At 45.8% G+C, this 22617-nt stretch overlaps 1 protein-coding gene across 14 annotated transcripts in view; it reads right to left on the bottom strand.

The window, feature by feature from the left end:
* Positions 1 to 22617, bottom strand: part of LOC124046690 (nesprin-1-like) — a 182390-nt gene that overhangs the window by 49111 nt on the left and 110662 nt on the right. For 7 of the 14 annotated variants that reach the window (XR_006841047.1, XM_046367362.1, XM_046367360.1 and 4 more), the window contains 29 exons: positions 22321 to 22494; positions 21859 to 22022; positions 21248 to 21392; positions 20535 to 20753; positions 19892 to 20166; positions 19264 to 19429; positions 18843 to 18998; positions 17939 to 18091; positions 17532 to 17714; positions 16942 to 16991; positions 16789 to 16876; positions 16131 to 16316; positions 15704 to 15826; positions 15332 to 15514; positions 14949 to 15092; positions 14539 to 14718; positions 14155 to 14277; positions 9059 to 9172; positions 7388 to 7543; positions 7300 to 7311; positions 7012 to 7203; positions 6222 to 6683; positions 4110 to 4313; positions 3224 to 3343; positions 2972 to 3072; positions 2652 to 2805; positions 2349 to 2471; positions 1939 to 2094; positions 1455 to 1664 (listed from right to left, as the gene is read on the bottom strand). Coding sequence is in view for 13 of the 14 variants with exons in the window: in XM_046367362.1 (XP_046223318.1) it covers positions 1455 to 1664; positions 1939 to 2094; positions 2349 to 2471; positions 2652 to 2805; positions 2972 to 3072; positions 3224 to 3343; positions 4110 to 4313; positions 6222 to 6683; positions 7012 to 7203; positions 7300 to 7311; positions 7388 to 7543; positions 9059 to 9172; positions 14155 to 14277; positions 14539 to 14718; positions 14949 to 15092; positions 15332 to 15514; positions 15704 to 15826; positions 16131 to 16316; positions 16789 to 16876; positions 16942 to 16991; positions 17532 to 17714; positions 17939 to 18091; positions 18843 to 18998; positions 19264 to 19429; positions 19892 to 20166; positions 20535 to 20753; positions 21248 to 21392; positions 21859 to 22022; positions 22321 to 22494 (4716 nt within the window). In the remaining variant the exon portion in view is untranslated. Of the gene's footprint in view, positions 1 to 1148; positions 1173 to 1454; positions 1665 to 1938; positions 2095 to 2348; positions 2472 to 2651; positions 2806 to 2971; positions 3073 to 3223; positions 3344 to 4109; positions 4314 to 6221; positions 6684 to 7011; positions 7204 to 7299; positions 7312 to 7381; positions 7544 to 9058; positions 9173 to 14154; positions 14278 to 14538; positions 14719 to 14948; positions 15093 to 15331; positions 15515 to 15703; positions 15827 to 16130; positions 16317 to 16788; positions 16877 to 16941; positions 16992 to 17531; positions 17715 to 17938; positions 18092 to 18842; positions 18999 to 19263; positions 19430 to 19891; positions 20167 to 20534; positions 20754 to 21247; positions 21393 to 21858; positions 22023 to 22320; positions 22495 to 22617 lie in introns of those variants that run through there. The other 7 variants (XM_046367361.1, XM_046367372.1, XM_046367365.1 and 4 more) reach the window with 6 other exon arrangements.

Raw genomic sequence — 22617 nt, 5'->3', positions numbered from 1 at the left:
AATGACTAGAGACAAGTACACCACATGTACAGTAACCTAACCTGTTAGTCTGTGGCTAAGTTCCTGCATAATAGTACAATGACTAGAGACAAGTACACCACATGTACAGTAACCTAACCTGTTAGTCTGTGGCTAAGTTCCTGCATAATAGTACAATGACTAGAGACAAGTACACCACATGTACAGTAACCTAACCTGTTAGTCTGTGGCTAAGTTCCTGCATAATAGTACAATGACTAGAGACAAGTACACCACATGTACAGTAACCTAACCTGTTAGTCTGTGGCTAAGTTCCTGCATAATAGTACAATGACTAGAGACAAGTACACCACATGTACAGTAACCTAACCTGTTAGTCTGTGGCTAAGTTCCTGCATAATAGTACAATGACTAGAGACAAGTACACCACATGTACAGTAACCTAACCTGTTAGTCTGTGGCTAAGTTCCTGCATAATAGTACAATGACTAGAGACAAGTACACCACATGTACAGTAACCTAACCTGTTAGTCTGTGGCTAAGATCATGCATAATAGTACAATGACTAGAGACAAGTACACCACATGTACAGTAACCTAACCTGTTAGTCTGTGGCTAAGTTCCTGCATAATAGTACAATGACTAGAGACAAGTACACCACATGTACAGTAACCTAACCTGTTAGTCTGTGGCTAAGTTCCTGCATAATAGTAAAATGACTAGAGACAAGTACACCACATGTACAGTAACCTAACCTGTTAGTCTGTGGCTAAGTTCCTGCATAATAGTACAATGACTAGAGACAGGTACACCACATGTACAGTAACCTAACCTGTTAGTCTGTGGCTAAGTTCCTGCATAATAGTACAATGACTAGAGACAAGTACACCACATGTACAGTAACCTAACCTGTTAGTCTGTGGCTAAGTTCCTGCATAATAGTACAATGACTAGAGACAAGTACACCACATGTACAGTAACCTAACCTGTTAGTCTGTGGCTAAGTTCCTGCATAATAGTACAATGACTAGAGACAAGTACACCACATGTACAGTAACCTAACCTGTTAGTCTGTGGCTAAGTTCCTGCATAATAGTACAATGACTAGAGACAAGTACACCACATGTACATATAGAGTATCCTAACCATGGACTATGATCCTAACATACCTGGTAGGCAGTGAGTTCCTGCATCCTAGTACAATGACTAGAGACACGTACACCACATGTACATATAGAGTATCCTGACCATGGACTATGATCCTAACATACCTGGTAGGCAGTGAGTTCCTGCATCCTAGTACAATGACTAGAGACACGTACACCACATGTACATATAGAGTATCCTAACCATGGACTATGATCCTAACATACCTGGTAGGCAGTGAGTTCCTGCATCCTAGTACAATGACTAGAGACACGTACACCACATGTACATATAGAGTATCCTAACCATGGACTATGATCCTAACATACCTGGTAGGCAGTGAGTTCCTGCATCCTAGTCCTCTTGTGTTCACAGCGTCGCTCCAGGGCAGAGTCCAGAGTTTGCAGCCTCTCTGTCAGACAGTCCAGTGTGTCCTCTAACAGGACCTGGTCCTCCGCACACAGCCCTGTAGGTTGGCCTAGGAGACCCCGACTGTGGCTAACCACCCCAGTGACCTCACTGACATCCCTCCCTAAGGCCTGGAAGAAACAGAGATGACAGAATCACCAAAAACATCCCTGGCACCAGGTGAAACACAGGAATGTTCCCCTTTGCCCAATACAGAAGCTCCACCACTACACTGCTTATATCTATACAGATCCTTCAGATCTGAACATCTCAAAAGGGCTAGGATGATTAGGGACCGGCTGGCTGTTTCTAAAGACCATGATCACATTCTGAGATGTCATAATACTAAGAGAGTAGACGTTGTGTGCTTTGTGAAAAAGGATGTTAAGTGTTGCAGTGGTCTACCTCCTGGTTTTGTAGCTGTGTCTCAGCGTTCTCCGTCAGCAGCGTAGGACCAGAGAACAGGGTGTTCTCTACATCATCCAGCCAGGAGGAGGTCGCTGACACAGCCTGGTAGAGATGCTGCTCCATGGGGATCACCTTACCCTCAGAGGCCCCAGTCTTTGACAGAGATACCAGTGCTGGGGTCAATTCCAATTCAATACAGTCAATTCAAGAAGTAAACAGAAACTCCCATTTCAATTCAGTCAATTCAGGAAGGATTTACCGAGCTGAAATGGAATTGTCCCCATTCCTGATAGATACAGTGCATAGCTGAACTGTATATTTCCATATGTAAACATAATTCAAAAACAGAAAACAAGGATAACATACAGTACAATAACAGTGATGTTATAGTGCCGTTATTAACCTACTTGACAAGACATCTCCTCCATCGTTTGGCTGAAACCCTCATATAACATCTTCAGTGAAGATGTGTCCTCTGTTTTACAGATCTCTGCTTTAAACAGTGTCCCAGCGGTAGTTCTGGAGGAAACCTGTAACAGAGTATGGCCACGTCCCCGTCAGACATCACACTACCTCAGAGGGTATGAGTTCATAGTGATTTATAAAAGTACTTGCTACAGCTCAGCGGCTAAATCTGGTTGAAACCAGAACAGCCTTTCAACCAGTGTTGCCCGCTGGGAGTAGGCATTGATGGACGGTGAGGTCAGGACCTGTTGCTTGTGGTCTTGTTCCAGGGTTTTCTGTAGGAGCTGGAGCTTGGTGCTCAGTTCTTTCCTCAGGCTCTCCCACCTCTGTCTCATCTGGTACTGGGCAGCCCGGGTCTCTCGCTCCAGCAGTATCTCTGGAGAGCAGGGCTCCGTCATACTGCACACCAAAAACATAACATGAAGCAAAAAACCTCAACAGACCAAAAACATATACAACATCACATAACGTAAAAACATGACACAGTGTGGAAGATAAAGTGCTGGAAAGTCAACAGAATCTCCATGTCAGACCATTGTGTTGCTGTTCTCTCAGGTGTTTATACCTGACACTGCTAGGTGAGGCCTGCTTTATCAGGATCTCCTCTCCTCTACTGGCTACAGACTGTAACAGCTTCTTCTGTTCAACTAGCTGCTCCTCCAGCTCCTAAACAACAACGACACACCAATGTGATCAGTCTGCTTCTCTTTGAATGAATGAATGAATGAACGAACTAACTAACAAACAAACAGGATCTTTCAGACACGGACATGGCATTGATAGTGTGACTATGTTTGAGAGAGAAAGAATTCCCAACCCTCTGTCTCTGGAGGCTGTCCTGGTGGTGTTGTGAGAGTGTGGCATGGGCCTGGACCAGGCAGTCCTGCACGATGGGCCCCTGAGACAGAGTGGAGTCAGACTCACTCTCCTCCTGGTCCTGCAGAGAGCCATGGAACCAGACACAGGCAGAGAGAGGGTTATTTATGGAAACAGTTGTGAGCAAAAAGACAAGAGATATGGTTTTTCATGTAAGGATTCGTTTGATTCATATCTTGACAACAAGACCGACCAAACATCAAGGCTAGGTTAAGATTATTTGAGTAGATTTAGATCAAACTCTTGTTATTTTGATTTGTAAACCTCAAACAAGAGAGCAAGACAGATAATGCAAGCACATTTGTTTGCAATCCAGTTCACCCAATTACATCCCTGCTAACATTAGCCACAGTAAAGACCAGGAGGAGACAAACGGGCATCATACTAAAGGGGCATCATGCTAAAGGGGCATCATGCTAAAGGGGCATCATGCTAAAGGGGCATCATGCTAAAGGGGCATCATGCTAAAGGGGCATCATGCTAAAGGCTCAGAGGAGAAAGAAGACACTAGAAGGGGCTCAGCACAGAGACATCACATCTACTCAGTGACACTTTCATCTCCTGGAAAGCATCCTATGCTAGAGTGTCCTGTTTGTCAAACAAGGCGAAGGCATTAGACATTCGATGGTTAGCACTTAGGATATTGACCTGGTGAAGATCCTTTTAGGGATTGAAATGTGAACTAACCTAATAAAGGTACGTGTTTAGAGTTTGTTTTTTAAAATCCTCCATTGACACCAATACATGGTTTACTCTTAAACGTAATCACATGCATCTCACAGAGAGCACTTTAGTGAGAGTTACAGGTATCCAGAAAAAAGCCTGACCTGGATGTTGATGTGTTTGTCCTGCAGCATCCTCTGCAGCTCCAGCAGACTTCCCTTCAGCGTCCGCAGCTTCCTGGCCAGCTGCTCTGTGTCCTCCCTCATGTCCATCCGCGTCTCCTGCCTTCCCTCCAGAAGCAGGCTCTCGCTGCGCATGGTCAGCTCCGACAGGGCCACCACCTTCTGCTCTATCTCCTGCAGCATGTTCTGGAGCAGCAGGAGAGAGGCCAGCTCAAACATGGTGCTGCCTTCCAAGTGGATCCTTCAGTCAATCAGGCACCAGGCAGCCAGTCAATCAAGCACCAGGCAGCCAGTTAACCAGGCCCACCAGGCAGACAGTTAACCAGGCCCACCAGGCAGACAGTTAACCAGGCCCACCAGGCAGCCAGTTAACCAGACCCACCAAGCAGACAGTTAACCAGGCAGACAGTTAACCAGGCCCACCAGGCAGACAGTTAACCAGGCCCACCAGGAAGACAGTTAACCAGACCCACCAGGAAGACAGTTAACCAGTCCCACCAGGCAGCCAGTTAACCAGGCCCACCAGGCAGACAGTTAACCAGACCCACCAGGCAGCCAGTTAACCAGGCCAACCAGGCAGCCAGTTAACCAGGCCCACCAGGCAGCCAGTTAACCAGACCCACCAGGCAGACAGTTAACCAGGCAGACAGTTAACCAGGCCCACCAGGCAGACAGTTAACCAGACCCACCAGGCAGACAGTTAACCAGGCAGACAGTTAACCAGGCCCACCAGGCAGACAGTTAACCAGGCCCACCAGGCAGCCAGTTAACCAGACCCACCAGGCAGACAGTTAACCAGGCAGACAGTTAACCAGGCCCACCAGGCAGACAGTTAACCAGGCAGACAGTTAACCAGGCCCACCAGGCAGACAGTTAACCAGGCCCACCAGGCAGACAGTTAACCAGGCAGACAGTTAACCAGACCCACCAGGCAGACAGTTAACCAGGCAGACAGTTAACCAGGCCCACCAGGCAGACAGTTAACCAGGCCCACCAGGCAGACAGTTAACCAGACCCACCAGGCAGACAGTTAACCAGACCCACCAGGCAGACAGTTAACCAGGCCCACCAGGAAGACAGTTAACCAGACCCACCAGGAAGACAGTTAACCAGACCCACCAGGCAGCCAGTTAACCAGACCCACCAGGCAGCCAGTTAACCAGGCAGACAGTTAACCAGACCCACCAGGCAGCCAGTTAACCAGGCCCACCAGGCAGCCAGTTAACCAGGCCCACCAGGCAGCCAGTTAACCAGGCCCACCAGGCAGCCAGTTAACCAGACCCACCAGGCAGCCAATTAACCAGGCCCACCAGGCAGCCAGTTAACCAGGTCCACCAGGCAGCCAGTTAACCAGGCCAACCAGGCAGCCAGTTAACCAGGCCCACCAGGCAGCCAGTTAACCAGACCCACCAGGCAGACAGTTAACCAGGCAGACAGTTAACTGGACCGCCAGGCCCCTTCATTAGCAGCAGGTCTCTCATCATTGTAGGGCCACCTCCTTACCAACACCTACGCCTCCCTAACAACACAGCACACTACCACTAATCCCATGTTCAGCATACATGTTCCCTCTCAAGTATAGATTCCCAAGTGGCCTGGATCACAATACGTCCTTGCAATGAAAATATACTGGAGCTACCACAGAAGACCCAAAGTAAATGTTGCCTCAAAGATTCCTACATGAAGGGTTAATCCTCCATTAAGATGAGACCCATAGCCTGACCTAAGTGTAAGTTAAACAGGTCTCTTCAAGAAAGGGAGTGTGTCTGTGCAAATTTGCGTCCCTGTGTGTGCGTGCGTGCCTGTGTGTGTGTGTGCGTGCGTGCCTGTGTGTGTGTGTGCGTGCGTGCCTGTGTGTGTGTGTGCGTGCGTGCCTGTGTGTGTGTGTGTGTGTGTGTGTGTGTGTGTGTGTGTGTGTGTGTGTGTGTGTGTGTGTGTGTGTGTGTGTGTGTGTGTGTGTGTGTGTGTGTGTGTGTGTGTGTGTGTGTGTGTGTGTGTGTGTGTGTGTGTGTGCGTGTGCGTGTGTGTGTGTGTGCATGTGTGAGTGCATGTGTGTATGTGTTTATCTGCCAGTAGGGGGACCTCTGTTCTAACCTGGCCGTCTATGAGTTGCTCCTCCTCAGCACTGGGACGGAGGGCTTCGCGGGTGCTGAGCAGCCATTGGTCCATCTGGTTGGCTTGGTTGAGGTAATGTCGTAAGGTCTGCTCCTCCAGACGGTCACTGACACGCTCCTGATGCTGCTCCTCTAGACGGTCACTGACACGCTCCTGATGCTGGTCCTCTAGACGGTCACTGACACGCTCCTGATGCTGCTCCTCTAGACGGTCACTGACACGCTCCTGATGCTGCTCCTCTAGACGGTCACTGACACGCTCCTGATGCTGCTCCTCTAGACGGTCACTGACACGCTCCTGATGCTGGTCCTCTAGACGGTCACTGACACGCTCCTGATGCTGCTCCTCTAGACGGTCACTGACACGCTCCTGATGCTGGTCCTCTAGACGGTCACTGAGACGCTCCTGATGCTGCTCCTCTAGACGGTCACTGACACGCTCCTGGATAGACCAGGGCAGCACGTGACAAGACATCACATGAAATATGCTAGGCACAGCTAGTTGTTATGCTCACGAAGCTTGACTCCTCAATATACATACTTTTAATGGCCATCTCAACTTAGACACTCAAACCTTCAAATCTACTGCTTAATGAACATCAAATCAAAATAAAATAACATTTTTTTGTCAAGTGCACAATCTTACTGTGAAAAGCTAAATTTCGATAAATAAACTAAGGGAAAAATAGTAACACAATAAAATATCAATAAAAATCTGACAGTGTCAGTGCCCCTATCTGCTACAGATACAGAACACAGAGCTTGACTACCTCCAGTAGCTGTCGTTCTCCTGAGGCCTTCATCTGTATGGTGGCCATCCTCTCAGACAGGACAGTGAGGGTGGACTGCATGGCCAGCTGGTGGGCCGTGTCGTCCACAGCATCAGAACCAAGCTCGTCTGAGAAGCTGGTCTGCAGCTTGTCTATCTCCTCCTGCAGCCTCTGGACCTCCTCCACCACAGTCTGGTAGAGGGAATAACAGTGTTAGTTAGGATGGGAAGGAACCATAATATCACATTGTAGATGACGAATATGGAAAACATAGGGTCATGAGCATACCGAGAGGTCATGCGGAAATTGGTTTATTGAGCATAGCGAAATGTTATGTTTTCAGTTTCAAGCAATACTGATACTCCCTTACCTGATGGGCTTCCATATGACTATCTGTGCTCCAGTCAGCCTCCAGTGGCTTTTTGAGTTTGGCCTCGATGGCCTCCATCTTAGAGGAGATAGACTGAAGAGAACCCTGGTTGCACTGCTGCTTCTCCAGCGCCTCATACAGAGACCTCTGCTTCTCACTGATCTGGACAGGAGAGGACATTGCAGTAGTCAAAAATAGTTGTACTTCACAGTAGATTTATAAACTTTTCCAAATAGTTGAGATAGTGTGGCGGATGAATCAGAATTAGTTGGGTAACATAGATAATTAAGATGTTTTATTTGCATAATATGCTTATGTGAGATGTTTGTCATTAGAATGTATCCTTTTAGACTATAGTGTTATCCCCAATATCAGAAAGGGAAGAGAACAGAATGTAACATTGTCTTCATGTGTGAATGTGTCTTTACCTATTCTTAAACCATGTGAAAGGATGACGTGGTTAATGGGGAACCAATTACTTGTCTCCACAATGTCTGTGTGCCAGTCACGCCCTCCTTTTCCCATTGGGGGGAGGTGTATGGCAGTGTCTGGAAACATTGTATGTCCTCTCTGATCTTACACTTATCCTGGGACAGTGTATGACCTAGAGGCTCACTCCCCTCAGTGAGCTTGTCCAGGAGTGGGGTCAAGAGGGGGTTTACTTGAGATGGGAGTATCTAGAGTTGATCATTGATATACTGTGCCATTGGATGAGTTGGTGTTTTTGTACTATGAAGTACCAGGAATGAGATTAGAATCTCGTCTGAGGGACCAAACTGAACGATAATTTATAGCGAATGTTATCTGGCTAAGGGATACCCCTTTCTCAAGAAAAGGTATTTCTTTGTGAACAGTTCCTAAGATCTGTGGTTCATCATGTCAGTTGAGAGGAGTGTATCTTGGCTATAAAAGATCTTTGTATTTTTCTGTAGTCACTTTTCAATGGTTCATTAGAGATAGCGCATCACTGAAAGTCAAAAAGGCTATTGCAAAGCTTATTATTATTAAAGATGGAGTTTAAGTATAACTCTGACTGGTGTGTAGTTTGTAACTCTCCTCATTTGGTAAAGCAGAAATATGCCACGACAGTAGTCAAACATAAAAGCAAGTGAGGATAGGCCATACACTACCGTTCAAAAGTTTTGGGGTCTCTTAGAAATTACCTTGTTTTTCAAAGAAAAGCAAAAAAATATGTCCATTAAAATAATATCAAATTGATCAGAAATACAGTGGAGACATTGTTAATAATGTTGTAAATGACTATTGTATCTGGAAATGGCAGATGTATTTATGGAATATCTACATAGGCGTACAGAGGCCCATTATCAGCAACCATCACTCCTGTGTTCCAATGGCACATTGTGTTAGCTAATCCACGTTTATCTTCTTAAAAGGCTAATTGATCATTAGAAAACCCTTTTGCAATTATTTTAGCACAGCTGAAAACTGTAGTCCTGATTAAAGAATCAATAAAACTGGCCTTCTTTAGACTAGTTGAATATCTGGAGCATCAGCATTTGTGGGTTCGATTACAGGCTCACAAATGTCTTTCTTCTGAAACTCGTCAGTCTATTCTTGTTCTGAGAAATGAAGACTATTCCTTGCGAGAAATTGCCAAGAAACTTTTGAACGGTAGTGTAGATAGCAGCATAAATTAGGTATATATGAATTGCGTACCACATTCTCCAGGGTCTCCCAGGAGCGTTGAAGGTCATCTAGGTTAGCCTCAGATTCAAACATCGGGTCATTTAGCTCCTGTACGGGAGCTCTGGGGAGGGTGTCTCGTCCCATCTGAAAGAAGACAACATAAGTGAGCAAAGTAAGCGTACACAGATAGAGGAGTTGATGTGCAAGCCTTCACAGATAGAGGACTTGATGTGCAAGCCTTCACAGATAGAGGAGTTGATGTGCAAGCCTTCACAGATAGAGGAGTTGATGTTATCCCGTCTGTTTAGCCTTTGATGTAACACAGATAGAGGAGTTGATGTGTAAGCCTTCACAGATAGAGGAGTTGATGTGTAAGATTCTACTGTCACAGATTGTTCGAGATGTGTATTCGCCAGCGCTTTTGGTGGCCGAGCACAGATAGAGGAGTTGATGTGTAAGCCTTCACAGATAGAGGAGTTGATGTGTAAGCCTTCACAGATAGAGGAGTTGATGTGTAAGCCTTCACAGATAGAGGAGTTGATGTGTAAGCCTTCACAGATAGAGGGGCCAATCAGACGATTGGTCAGATAGAGGAGTTGATGTGTAAGCCTTCACACAGATAGAGGAGTTGATGTGTAAGCCGTTTCAGAGTAGTCTGGGTGTTACCAGCCTTGTTCTCATCCCAGCTTGCCGAGTCACAGATAGAGGAGTTGATGTGTAAGCCTTCACAGATAGAGGAGTTGATGTGCCTTCACCAGAGAGTAAGCCTTCACAGATAGAGGAGTTGATGTGTACAGATAGATCCTGTTGATGTCTCCTGTGTTAGCCTTCACACAGATAGAGGAGTTGATGTGTAAGCCTACACAGATAGAGGAGTTGATGTGTAAGCCTACACAGATAGAGGAGTTGATGTGTAAGCCTACACAGATAGAGGGGTTGATCCTTTGATGTTGAGCTGTTCCTATTCCCCTAAGCCTTCACAGATAGAGGGGTTGATGTGCAAGCCTTCACAGATAGAGGAGTTGATGTGTAAGTTGCCTTCACAGATAGAGGAGTTGATAGAGGAGTTGATGTGAAATCAAGCCTACACAGATAGAGGGAGTTGATGTGCAAGCCTTCACAGATAGAGGAGTTGATGTTCTGTTAGTCGCGTTGTAAGCATGACTTGCACAGATAAACATAAAAGAGGAGTACACTACCGTTCAGTGTAAGCCTGTACACAGATAGAGGAGTTGATGTGCAAGCCTTCACAGATAGAGGAGTTGATGTGTAAGATAGAGGAGTTGATGTGAACACAGATAGAGGAGTTGATGTGTTGAAGCCTTCACAGATAGAGGGGTTGATGTGTAAGCCTTCACAGATAGAGGGGTTGATGTGTAAGCCTTCACAGATAGAGGAGATTGATGTGCAAGCCTTCACAGATAGAGGGTTGATGTGATGTGCAAGCCTTCACAGATAGAGGGGTTGATGTGTAAGCCTACACAGATAGAGGAGTTGATGTGCAAGCCTTCACAGACAGATAGAGGAGTTGATCTGCAAGCCTTCACAGATAGAGGAGTTGATGTGCAAGCCTTCACAGATAGAGGAGTTGATGTGTAAGCCTTCACAGATAGAGGAGTTGATGTGTACACAGATAGAGGAGTTGATGTGTAAGCCTTCACAGATAGAGATAGAGGAGTTGATGTGCAAGCCTTCACAGATAGAGGAGTTGAGTTGATCTAGAGGAAGCCTTCACAGATAGAGGAGTTGAGTTGATAGAGGAGTTGATGTGTAAGCCTTCTTCACAGATAGAGGAGTTGATGTGTAAGCCTTCACAGATAGAGGAGTTGATGTGTAAGCCTACACAGATAGAGGAGTTGATGTGCAAGCCTTCACAGATAGAGGAGTTGATGTGCCTACAGATAGAGGAGTTGATGTGTAAGCCTACACAGATAGAGGAGTTGATGTGTAAGCCTTCACAGATAGAGGAGTTGATGTGTAAGCCTTCACAGATAGAGGAGTTGATGTGCAAGCCTTCACAGATAGAGGAGTTGATGTTGACAGATAGAGGAGTTGATGTGCAAGCCTTCACAGATAGAGGGGTTGATGTGTAAGCCTTCACAGATAGAGGGTTGATGTGCAAGCCTTCACAGATAGAGGGTTGATTGATGATGTTGATGTGCAAGAGGAGTTGATTCACAGATAGAGGGGTTGATGTGTAAGCCTTCACAGATAGAGGGTTGATGTGCACAGATAGAGGAGTTGATGTGCAAGCCTTCACAGATAGAGGAGTTGATGTGTAAGCCTTCACAGATAGAGGAGTTGATGTGCAAGCCTTCACAGATAGAGGAGTTGATGTGTAAGCCTTCACAGATAGAGGAGTTGATGTGTAAGTGCTACACAGATAGAGGAGTTGATGTGCAAGCCTTCACAGATAGAGGAGTTGATCTGTTGATAGAGGAGTTGATGTGCAAGCCTTCACAGATAGAGGAGTTGATGTGCAAGCCTTCACAGATAGAGGAGTTGATGTGCCTTCAAGCCTTCACAGATAGAGGAGTTGATGTGATGTGCAAGCCTTCACAGATAGAGGAGTTGATGATAGAGGAGTTGATGTGCAAGCCTTCACAGATAGAGGAGTTGATGTGATAGAGGAGTTGATGTGCAAGCTTCACAGATAGAGGAGTTGATGTGCAAGCCTTCACAGATAGAGGAGTTGATGTGTAAGCCTTCACAGATAGAGGGGTTGATGTGTAAGCCTACACAGATAGAGGAGTTGATGTGCAAGCCTACACAGATAGAGGAGTTGATCTGCAAGCCTTCACAGATAGAGGAGTTGATGTGCAAGCCTTCACAGATAGAGGAGTTGATGTGTAAGCCTTCACAGATAGAGGAGTTGATGTGTAAGCCTACACAGATAGAGGAGTTGATGTGCAAGCCTTCACAGATAGAGGAGTTGATCTGCAAGCCTTCACAGATAGAGGAGTTGATGTGCAAGCCTTCACAGATAGAGGAGTTGATGTGCAAGCCTTCACAGATAGAGGAGTTGATGTGTAAGCCTTCACAGATAGAGGAGTTGATGTGTAAGCCTACACAGATAGAGGAGTTGATGTGCAAGCCTTCACAGATAGAGGAGTTGATGTGTAAGCCTTCACAGATAGAGGAGTTGATGTGCAAGCCTTCACAGATAGAGGAGTTGATGTGTACAGATAGAGGAGTTGATGTGTAAGCCTACACAGATAGAGGAGTTGATGTGATAGAGGAGTTGATGTGTAAGCCTTCACAGATAGAGGGGTTGATGTGTAAGCCTTCACAGATAGAGGGGTTGATGTGTAAGCCTTCACAGATAGAGGGGATTGATGATAGAGGAGTTGATGTGCAAGCCTTCACAGATAGAGGGGTTGATGTGTAAGCCTAGAGGAGTCACAGATAGAGGGGTTGATGTGTAAGCCTACACAGATAGAGGAGTTGATCTGCAAGCCTTCACAGATAGAGGATGTTGATAGAGGAGTTGATGTGTAAGCCTTCACAGATAGAGGAGTTGATGTGTAAGCTTCACAGATAGAGGAGTTGATGTGTAAGCCTTCACAGATAGAGGAGTTGATGTGTAAGCGATAGAGGAGTTGATGTGTAAGCAGATAGAGGAGTTGATGTGCCTTCACAGATAGAGGAGTTGATGTGCAAGCCTTCACAGATAGAGGAGTTGATGTTGATAGAGGAGTGATGTGTAAGCCTACACAGATAGAGGAGTTGATGTGCAAGCCTTCACAGATAGAGGAGTTGATCTGCAAGCCTTCACAGATAGAGGAGTTGATGTGCAAGCCTTCACAGATAGAGGAGTTGATGTGTAAGCCTTCACAGATAGAGGAGTTGATGTGTAAGCCTACACAGATAGAGGAGTTGATGTGCAAGCCTTCACAGATAGAGGAGTTGATGTGTAAGCCTTCACAGATAGAGGAGTTGATGTGTAAGCCTTCACAGATCGAGGGGTTGATGTGTAAGCCTACACAGATAGAGGGGTTGATGTGTAAGCCTACACAGATAGAGGAGTTGATGTGTACGCCTTCACAGATAGAGGAGTTGATGTGTAAGCCTTCACAGATAGAGGGGTTGATGTGTAAGCCTACACAGATAGAGGAGTTGATGTGTAAGCCTACACAGATAGAGGAGTTGATGTGTAAGCCTACACAGATAGAGGAGTTGATGTGCAAGCCTTCACAGATAGAGGGGTTGATGTGCAAGCCTTCACAGATAGAGGAGTTGATGTGTAAGCCTACACAGATAGAGGAGTTGATGTGTAAGCCTACACAGATAGAGGAGTTGATGTGTAAGCCTACACAGATAGAGGAGTTGATGTGCAAGCCTTCACAGATAGAGGAGTTGATGTGTAAGCCTACACAGATAGAGGAGTTGATGTGCAAGCCTACACAGATAGAGGAGTTGATGTGTAAGCCTACACAGATAGAGGAGTTGATGTGCAAGCCTTCACAGATAGAGGAGTTGATGTGTAAGCCTTCACAGATAGAGGAGTTGATGTGTAAGCGTACACAGATAGAGGAGTTGATGTGCAAGCCTTCACAGATAGAGGAGTTGATCTGCAAGCCTTCACAGATAGAGGAGTTGATGTGTAAGCCTTCACAGATAGAGGGGTTGATGTGTAAGCCTTCACAGATAGAGGGGTTGATGTGTAAGCCTTCACAGATAGAGGGGTTGATGTGTAAGCCTTCACAGATAGAGGGGTTGATGTGTAAGCCTTCACATATAGAGGGGTTGATGTGTAAGCCTTTACAGATCGAGGGGTTACTGTGTAAGCCTTCACAGATAGAGGGGTTGCTGTGTAATCCTTCACAAAGAGGCACCATAGTGTTACTTGGCGCCTAGGTCGGTACACATTAAGGTATGTGGGCAGGTACTTTGTGGAGAAGTACAGTAGCCAGCAGCTATGTGTTAATCAGTGCTAATGCAATGCATTTAATACAGGATGACAGGGGATGGAGAATCCTTTCATCCCTCATGTTCTGCAGGGAAAGTGGAGAGAGAGAGAGTAGAAGAGAGAGAGAGAGAGAGAGAGAGAGAGAGAGAGAGAGAGAGAGAGAGAGAGAGAGAGAGAGAGAGAGAGAGAGAGAGAGAGAGAGCTCAGTATGTGATACCTGTGTGTGAGTGCTAGGAGAAGGGGAGCGACAGACAGGAGAGGAGATCTCACTGCTGGTACCCTCCTCCCCAGACTCCTCGGTGACTGGGGACAGAAGGGTGTGACAGCGGCCAGCCGTCATCTGACACACCGCAGGACAGTTAGGACAGATACACAAAGAGCATTCATGTTTTAGAGTCAGTCCATCACCAAGAACTCAGTAAGACTAGCACATTCAGTAACTTTCTGACAGACTGCATGCTAGCCGTGAGATTCCAGATTTGATGAAGGGTAGCAGGATTAACAGTGAAGTGATTTGTCTGAGTTAGTTAATTACCGGTAATCAGAAAATACATGCAGTACAAAACACATCATTAGTAAAGGAGGGGAGTCGGCCAGTCACCATAAGAACAGATGGTTTGTCTATGTTTCCATCCAGGTCCTCCACGGTAAGCCCCACCCGCTCCGTGTCACTCACAGTGAGTAGCATGGTGTCATGTTTGGCCTTCACAGTCAGCATCTTACACTTCGAATTCAGACTGGCTATCTCCTCCTGGTAACCCTTGATTTTCTGGGCCAGCTCCTGTTAGTAGCATCCCAATTACAGTCAGTGGTTATGGTCACAACAAGGGAGTTAAGCATCTATATACACTGTAGGCATACACTTATACAATGTTTATTGTTATTGTTTTTTTTAAACATTTGTTTTGGATACCTACTTATCAGAACCAGTACCAGAATCTAGAGGTTTTCAATTCCTTTATATATGCAAAATATTTTATTTTCTTCCACTGTCAATGTGGTGTACTATACCTCATGGTGTAGGATCTGAGCCTGCAGTTCCTGGATAGTGCTGGTGGGAATGGGTCGGTCCTGGATGACCCTGTGGGCATCCTCTATCAGCCCCTGGAAGTGCTTCGCCTCCTGCTCATACTGCTCATACTGCACAACAGCCTCCTACAGAAGGACAGGAAATCAAGGAACGTCAATACTGGTGCACAATGAAGGATGTGAACTGTTCGTGGCTTGCAGGTGTGTCTAACCGGATTCAAAACTCTGGTCTTCTGTGTGCCTCAAGACTGTGTTGTTACGTTCAGCTAAAACCTAGGTATTAGCTCAGGGAAATAACACAAGTCTTCAGTCTTATTCATTATGCGGTTTCTCCTCTGTTACACAGCGTGCTGCGGCCTCCCTACCTGTAGAATGTTGCACTGCTGTATTACGACATGCTGTAGCTGGCTGGCCTCCTGCTGTAGGCCCAGTGCCGTGTGACAGATAGCCAGGTCAGGCATCACCTCCTCTGGGACGCGTAGGGCGCTCTGACACAGCTGCACCGCCTGCACCTGCAGCTTGAAGCCCTCCATCTCTGACAGCAGACGCTAGGACAACAGACAGGAGGAAACTTTACATTCTACCGACAAACCTTAAGTGTGAGACGTAGGTAGGAGAAGTAGAAAGAGACAGAGAAAGAGGAGGAAAGGAAGAAGAACAACAACAACAACAAGAACATGATATGAGAATAAAATTCTGTGTTATTCTCTGGTTAAGTTAGAATTGAAGTTAGCTACCTGTCTCTGGGCCAGTTGTTCTTTGAGACTCTGTCGGACAAGATCAGGAGAGGTCAGTGTAGCTTGGACCTGTTCCAGAGCCACTTGTAGGGTCTTCACCTCATACTCCAGAGGCTCCATACTCTGAGGGATGACACAGGACACACACAGGTTATTCTTGGAACCCAGAACCAAATCTAGTGAGTGCTAGCTGGCTGGCAATCAATTCATGTTAACCGTTTGTCAATAGGACTACACACAGGTCAAGCAATCAAATATGTTTTTATGTACAGGTGAGAATAACACTGAGATGCTAAAAGCTATTTACACATTGTGCATAATTTTGTCATCGACCGTCTTTGTAACAAAGACTAACAACAATGCAACAGTAAAATCCGATGCTAGGCTAAATGCTAAGTCAGTGTATTCAGTATGTCTGAGTCAGTACCTTGGCTGCGTCCTGAAGGCTCTGCAGTCGTGTCCTAATGGTCAGCTGGAGCTCCTCGGTGTGGCGGCTCAGCTCACACACCTGCTGGGACATGTTCTCCGTCTGCAGCACCTCAGACAGCAGATCCACCTTATCTCCCATGGCCTGCAGGTCCCCATGGAGCTCTCCAGATTCACGCAGCACGGACTGATGATGGGGAGAGGAAGAAGACAACACAATACGGGCAATGAATGGAGTAAGAGGACACTGTCTATGAAAATGAGTGCCACCCAGTGATGGTTGAATCCTGAGAGGTGCCAGTTAAAGAGAACCAACATCCTGGATCCCCGGTTAGAGGGAGAATGATAGGAGACAGGGTAACAGAACACGTATTTATTACCACACACACACACACACACACACACACACACACACACACACACACACACACACACACACACACACACACACACACACACACACACACACACACACACACACACACACACACACACACACACACACACACACACACACACACACACACACACACACACCACCAGTATCGCTGCAGGGGGTACAGTGGAAGTGAACAGCGAGACTGTTTAATACAGTCTGTATTGGCTTTTTAATCCAGCAGCTCTCCATCATGTGTTTATTCATGTCAATCTCCACCCACCTCGTCCATCCTTATCTGTTCCTGCAGATGAGAGGAGGAGTTCCAGATGATGTTGGCCCTCACCAGGCCCTTGGCTTTCTCCGACCACCTCACTATGAGGAGGAGTTCCAGATGATGTTGGCCCTCACCAGGCCCTTGGCTTTCTCCGACCACCTCACTATGAAGTCCAGCATCTCATTGTACTCCTCTAGATGGGTCCCTGCCTGGAGGGGAGAGATAACAAGAGAGGCAATGAGGAACCTAGGGAACAGGCGTCAGGGAAATGGATACCTTAGTGATCCCGACAATGTGTGTTATGGTATTACCAGGATGAAAAGTGAAATGGCCCCATGTAAACACTCTGGGCTGGGCAACACTGTACATTGATGCCACCTCTTCAGGGTAACAATAACAACAACAACACTGTACATTGATGGATGAAAAGTGAAATGGCCCCATGTAAACACTCTGGGCTGGGCAACACTGTACATTGATGCCACCTCTTCAGGGTAACAATAACAACAACAACACTGTACATTGATGGATGAAAAGTGAAATGGCCCCATGTAAACACTCTGGGCTGGGCAACACTGTACATTGATGGATGAAAAGTGAAATGGCCCCATGTAAACACTCTGGGCTGGGCAACACTGTACATTGATGCCACCTCTTCTGGGTAACAACAACAACAGTAACAGTGTAACAACAACTAGACTTCCCATGTATTTTTCCCCAACCTTTTCTTAATACAATTGGTTCCTAACCGTTTTGAGCCAGATGGATCTACACTCGGCCAGTCTGGCAGTGTGGTGGTGGATGTCTCCTAACTTGACGATGGCATCACTCAGCTGTTTGGCCAAGATGGGGTTCCGTCTGCCGAACTCCTGGACCGCAGCATCCAGCTCTGACAGAGTCCGATGACAGCTCTCCAGATCATCACAAAGACACTGTGGAGAGCAGAGGAGAGAAACTTGGAGTTAAATAAACTGACCAAGATAACAGCTCTGTATGCTCATTCACTTTGTATGTAGAGGGAAAACAGCACACGTTAAGAGCAAAAAATAGTATTTGGAATATTTGAGTTTACTTCCTGAATTTACTAAATTGACATGAAATTGACCCCAACCCTGATTAAGAGCCGTATGCATGAGCCTCTTCAGCTCGCGCTCACCTTGGTCTCGTCTTTAGCGTGATGGACATCGCTGGCTTTGTCATTGAGACTGGTGGAGATGGCTTTCATCTTCTCCGACACGTCATGGATCCTGGAACTGATGTCCTCCTTGATGTCTCTTGTCTTCTGGATCTCTTTCTCTTTGGACAGAACCTTGTGAAATTCAGAAGAGGAAGGAAATATAGTTGATATAGTTGTATACTTGTAAAAGATAGTTGATATAATCAGCAGGTAGCCTAGTGGTTAGAGTGTTGGACTTGTAACATAAAGGTTGCAAGATTGAATCCCTGAGCTGACAAGGTAAAAAAATATATTATAATAATAATGTAGCTCAGTTGGTAGAGCATGGCGCTTGTAACGCCAGGGTAGTGGGTTCGATTCCCGGGACCACCCATACGTAGAATGTATGCACACATGACTGTAAGTCGCTTTGGATAAAAGCGTCTGCTAAATGGCATATATTATTATATTTTATATTATTATTATATTATTATTATTATTATTATTATTATTATTATATTATAATAATCTATCTTTCTGCCCCTGAAGAAGGCAGTTAACCCACTGTTCCTAGGCCATCAATGAAAATAAGAATTTGTTCTAAACTGACTTGTCTAGTTAAATAAGGGTAAATAAAATAAACTCAATTAGCCCATGTCATCAATTTTTGGGGGATTGGTAAATTAGTCTAGCGGCCAGCTTTCTAAACTTGTAGTGAGGATGGTTGAATTTCCGCCCGGGGCCAATTGATCATCAGTTATCATATTAAAAATTGCAAACACCATATGGCAAAATGTGTAGAATTGCAGGAAATTTTTGTAAAACTCCCAAATCTTCGCTCGGCCCCATGGCAAAATGTGTGTGTATGATGTCCATACATGCCCTACATAGTCCAGTACAGTACCTGGTCCTGGATGGCCCCCAGTGCTAGGGACACCTCAGCCAGCTGCATGGAGATCTCTGAGGGCAGGATGGTGTACAGGTCCAGATACTTGCTCTGCTGCTGCTCTGCTATCTTATCCACATGCTGACAGTAGCCAATCACATCACTGTGAACCACCTGTACAATACATAAGAGAAACATGGTCATGTCCACATGTGCCAATACTCGAAAACAAGCAACTCACACCAAAGCTAGCATTGATCCCAGCCTGAGACTACACCATAGCATACAATACTGCTGGAAACGACAGCTGAGTAAATGCCTTATGGAATTTTGGCAATGAACAAGTTATTTTTGTGACAGAGTCATGTGTAGTCAATAAAATGATGTGGTAGATGGTGTTAACGCTGTCTTCAGTTCCATAGGGTTCGTCAGCGGCTACCTCCAGCTCCTGCAGCAGAGCATCTATATCTGAGGTGGGGTTGGGGAGCAGCTCCCTGGTCTCCTGGATCCAGGCTTTGACCACACTCAGGTTCTTCTCTACCCCCTCTCTGTCCCTCAGCTCCACCCCAGCCTGGGTACGCTTGGTCTGCGCCTGCTGCAGCAGACTGGTGGGGGAGAGAAATAAAACCACTATTATCTGTTTTCAAGAGTGAAGGTGATGGAAACTTTAGCCCAAAGTTCATCTCTGAATGAAGAGGATTCATTATTTTATGACCTTTATTTAACAAGGCAAGTCTGTTAAGAACAAATTCTTATTTTCAATGATGGCCTAGGGACAGTGGGTTAAGTGCCTGTTCAGGGGAAGAACGACAGATTTGTATCTTGTCAGCTCGATTTGAACTTGCGACCTTTCAGTTACTAGTCCAACGCTCTAACCACTAGGCTACCCTACTGCCCCAGTAAGTAATACTTAGCATTCAGGTCCTTCTGATAGGCCTATTGAGTTGTTTACAATATAACCAATCACCAGATCATATTCTAGCCTTGAAAGCAACATTTGAAGGCTAATCTAATTTGTGAGTGACCAACTGATCCGTGTAAAAAAACAATATTGATCTTTTCAATACCTTTCCAGGTGGTCTTGTACTGCTCTGATCTCCTTTAGACTGGGTAGTTCGTCCTGTCCAGAGGTGGGCGATGGTGAAGGGACCTCCACATCATGGAGCAGGCTGAGGGCATACTGACGCAGCAGGGTGAGGGAGGACAGCTCTCCCTCTACATCCTGGATTAGCAGCTCATGCTGGTCCAACACAGACTGTAGGGTAGCCTTGGAGGCCTTCTCCACAACACAGTCTATAATACGGCTCTGTAGATCCTCCACCATGCTCCTCAGCTTCACCATCTGAAATGAACGAAGACAGGCACATGTAAAATACTGTGCTGTACCTATTTAGCCTCCTTCCAGATATGTTTGTGCTTATATACTGCAGCAAACATCTATGGTAGTTGTTATGCCAAACATAAGATGTAGGCACAATCATATGGATCAGGCTAGGATCTATAATGTCAGGATATATGGGGAACAGATACACAATACAGTATATGCTATTAGTATACTGTTAAGTTCATACTAATGTCTTCTCTACAGTTTAGTTGTGTAGGCTACAGAGTGAAATTGTACTTTTTGAAGTACTATAAGAACCGCTTGGCGTTGTTCAGCTTTGTACTCACAACTCATCTAGTCATGTTTAATGTTTAGCGTTGCAGTACCTTCTCTCTGAAGGTCCCCCACTCCTGGGCCGTGTCCTCCAGTACCCTCTCCTGCCCTCGCGCCACGCTGCGAAGCCGGGTCCAGCGCTGCCACACCGTGGTCATGGAGCGGCTGATGGTGGCCTTGCTGGCCTCACTACCCACCAGCTCCAGTTGTGATGCCTGCTCCTCCAGCCCTGTCAGCTTCTCCTGGAACCCATTCACCATCAACACCAGGGACTGGCAGGGAGGAAGGAAGGAAGGAGGGAATATACACACAATGGAGGAGTCATTGTAAATGCACATATTACCCACTGGGCACAGATGTCAATTCTTCTGTAGCTCAGTTGGTAGAGCATGGCGCTTGTAACGCCAGGGTAGTGGGTTCGATCCCCGGGACCACCCATGCGTAGAATGTATGCACACATGACTGTAAGTCGCTTTGGATAAAAGCGTCTGCTAAATGGCATATATTATTATATATTAATGTCCATTCCATATTGGTTCAACGTAGTTTCATGGAGACTGGGAATCAACTACGTTGATTCAAGCAGTGTGTGCCCAGAGGGTAAGTTCTTAACAAATCAAGTTCTCTCTGGAAAATGTTTACTAATGTTAACTTTGTGCTTTGATGACTAAAGATTAATGCTGATTGCTCAGTCATTAGCAAAGTAACCAAGAATGTACAAGTGAAAATAGAAGACACTCTTTATTTTCCCATGGTCCTCTTTTACCCTGTGACTCCTGAGTTTCTCCTCGGCCTCCAGAAAGGTGGCAGCCTTGGCGGTGGAAAAGTCAGTCAGCTTCTGCTCTGCCTCGTTCATCAGTTCAATCACCGTCTGCCTCGCCTCCTGGTAAGACTTCCACTTGGCCCCACAGCTAGGGACAGTCAATGTAATTCAGTTCAATTCAATTCAGTTATTGTCCCAATAGGACATTTCATGGTGCAGCCATGTATTTACAGAAGATAGAACATACAGATATAGGATCTTAATTTGATCACACTTTTGTTGATGATAATATTCATGGACCACAGGAAATGCAGATGAGCTTCATGATTGACATAAATCCTGCGAAAACCTGCACGAACACATAGTGCAGGTTTTGTTGCTGCAAATCTTGTTGCTGCAGTTTTATTTTTGCTGCAACAATACTGGCCAAAGTAAGACCCAACATCTGTATGATACACTACATTGTGTTGGAGGGTATATAATGTCTAAGTTTCCATTGAGTAAGTCATAATGATGACGATCACATTAAGACAATCCAATCACTCTCTATATTCAAAACTTTTAAACCCTTATTGTCAATGTTTTGGTTACAATCTTGTCTTCTAATTCTGTACCTGATCAGGACGTCCTGGTGATTCTGCAGCTGATCTCGGACCTCCACTCCTCTCTGCTGAGCAGACTCCACATTCAGTCTGAGCTGTTCCTTGGCTGTGGGGTTCACCAGGTTCTCCAGCTGGGGGGGCAGAGCCTCCAACTCCTGCAGGTGGTCTAGGAACTTCTGCTCCCAGGAAAAAGGGAGAGAACAACTTCAACACTTATCCTGTTGGGTAAATAAATGAACGAGTGCTTGAAGCTAGTCTGAGTGCTAGTCTGTGCTATCATGCCAACTTCCTGTCACTCATTGTCATACTGAAATGTATCTGGCAAGAGCATCAACAGATCAGGGACTAGGCTAGCTTGCAACAGGCAACCCATCACATCAAACAAAGGCAAAAAGGCCAACATTCATAAGATGCAATTAATTGAAGCTTTGTTTTAATTTTCTTTTAGCATTCTGTCTTTAATAGAGCAGTCACCTGCTCTGAGGCCAGGATGTCCTCCTGCTGGCGGAGACACTCTTCATAGTTCTCTACGTCCACCCCCAGACTGGCCAGTTGTAGGAAGGCCACAGCATCCTCCAGCCACTCACACGCAGACTGCATCCGGAAGTGGTACTTCTGACACAACGCCAAGGCCTGCTCCAGGGTGATCTGGAGAACAGACATGGGAATCGAGAGGGTGAATATGTGAAGCCAACAACACCAATACAGAATGTCAACCAATAGGTTCTGTTACTGCCATTATTACAGGTTTGCAAAATTCCATAAACTTTC

Source organism: Oncorhynchus gorbuscha, linkage group LG10 (genome assembly GCF_021184085.1).
Source record: "Oncorhynchus gorbuscha isolate QuinsamMale2020 ecotype Even-year linkage group LG10, OgorEven_v1.0, whole genome shotgun sequence".
NCBI lineage: Eukaryota > Metazoa > Chordata > Actinopteri > Salmoniformes > Salmonidae > Oncorhynchus > Oncorhynchus gorbuscha.
The sequence above is the reverse complement of the archived record's forward strand: the minus strand, read 5'-3'. Positions and strand labels throughout refer to the sequence as shown.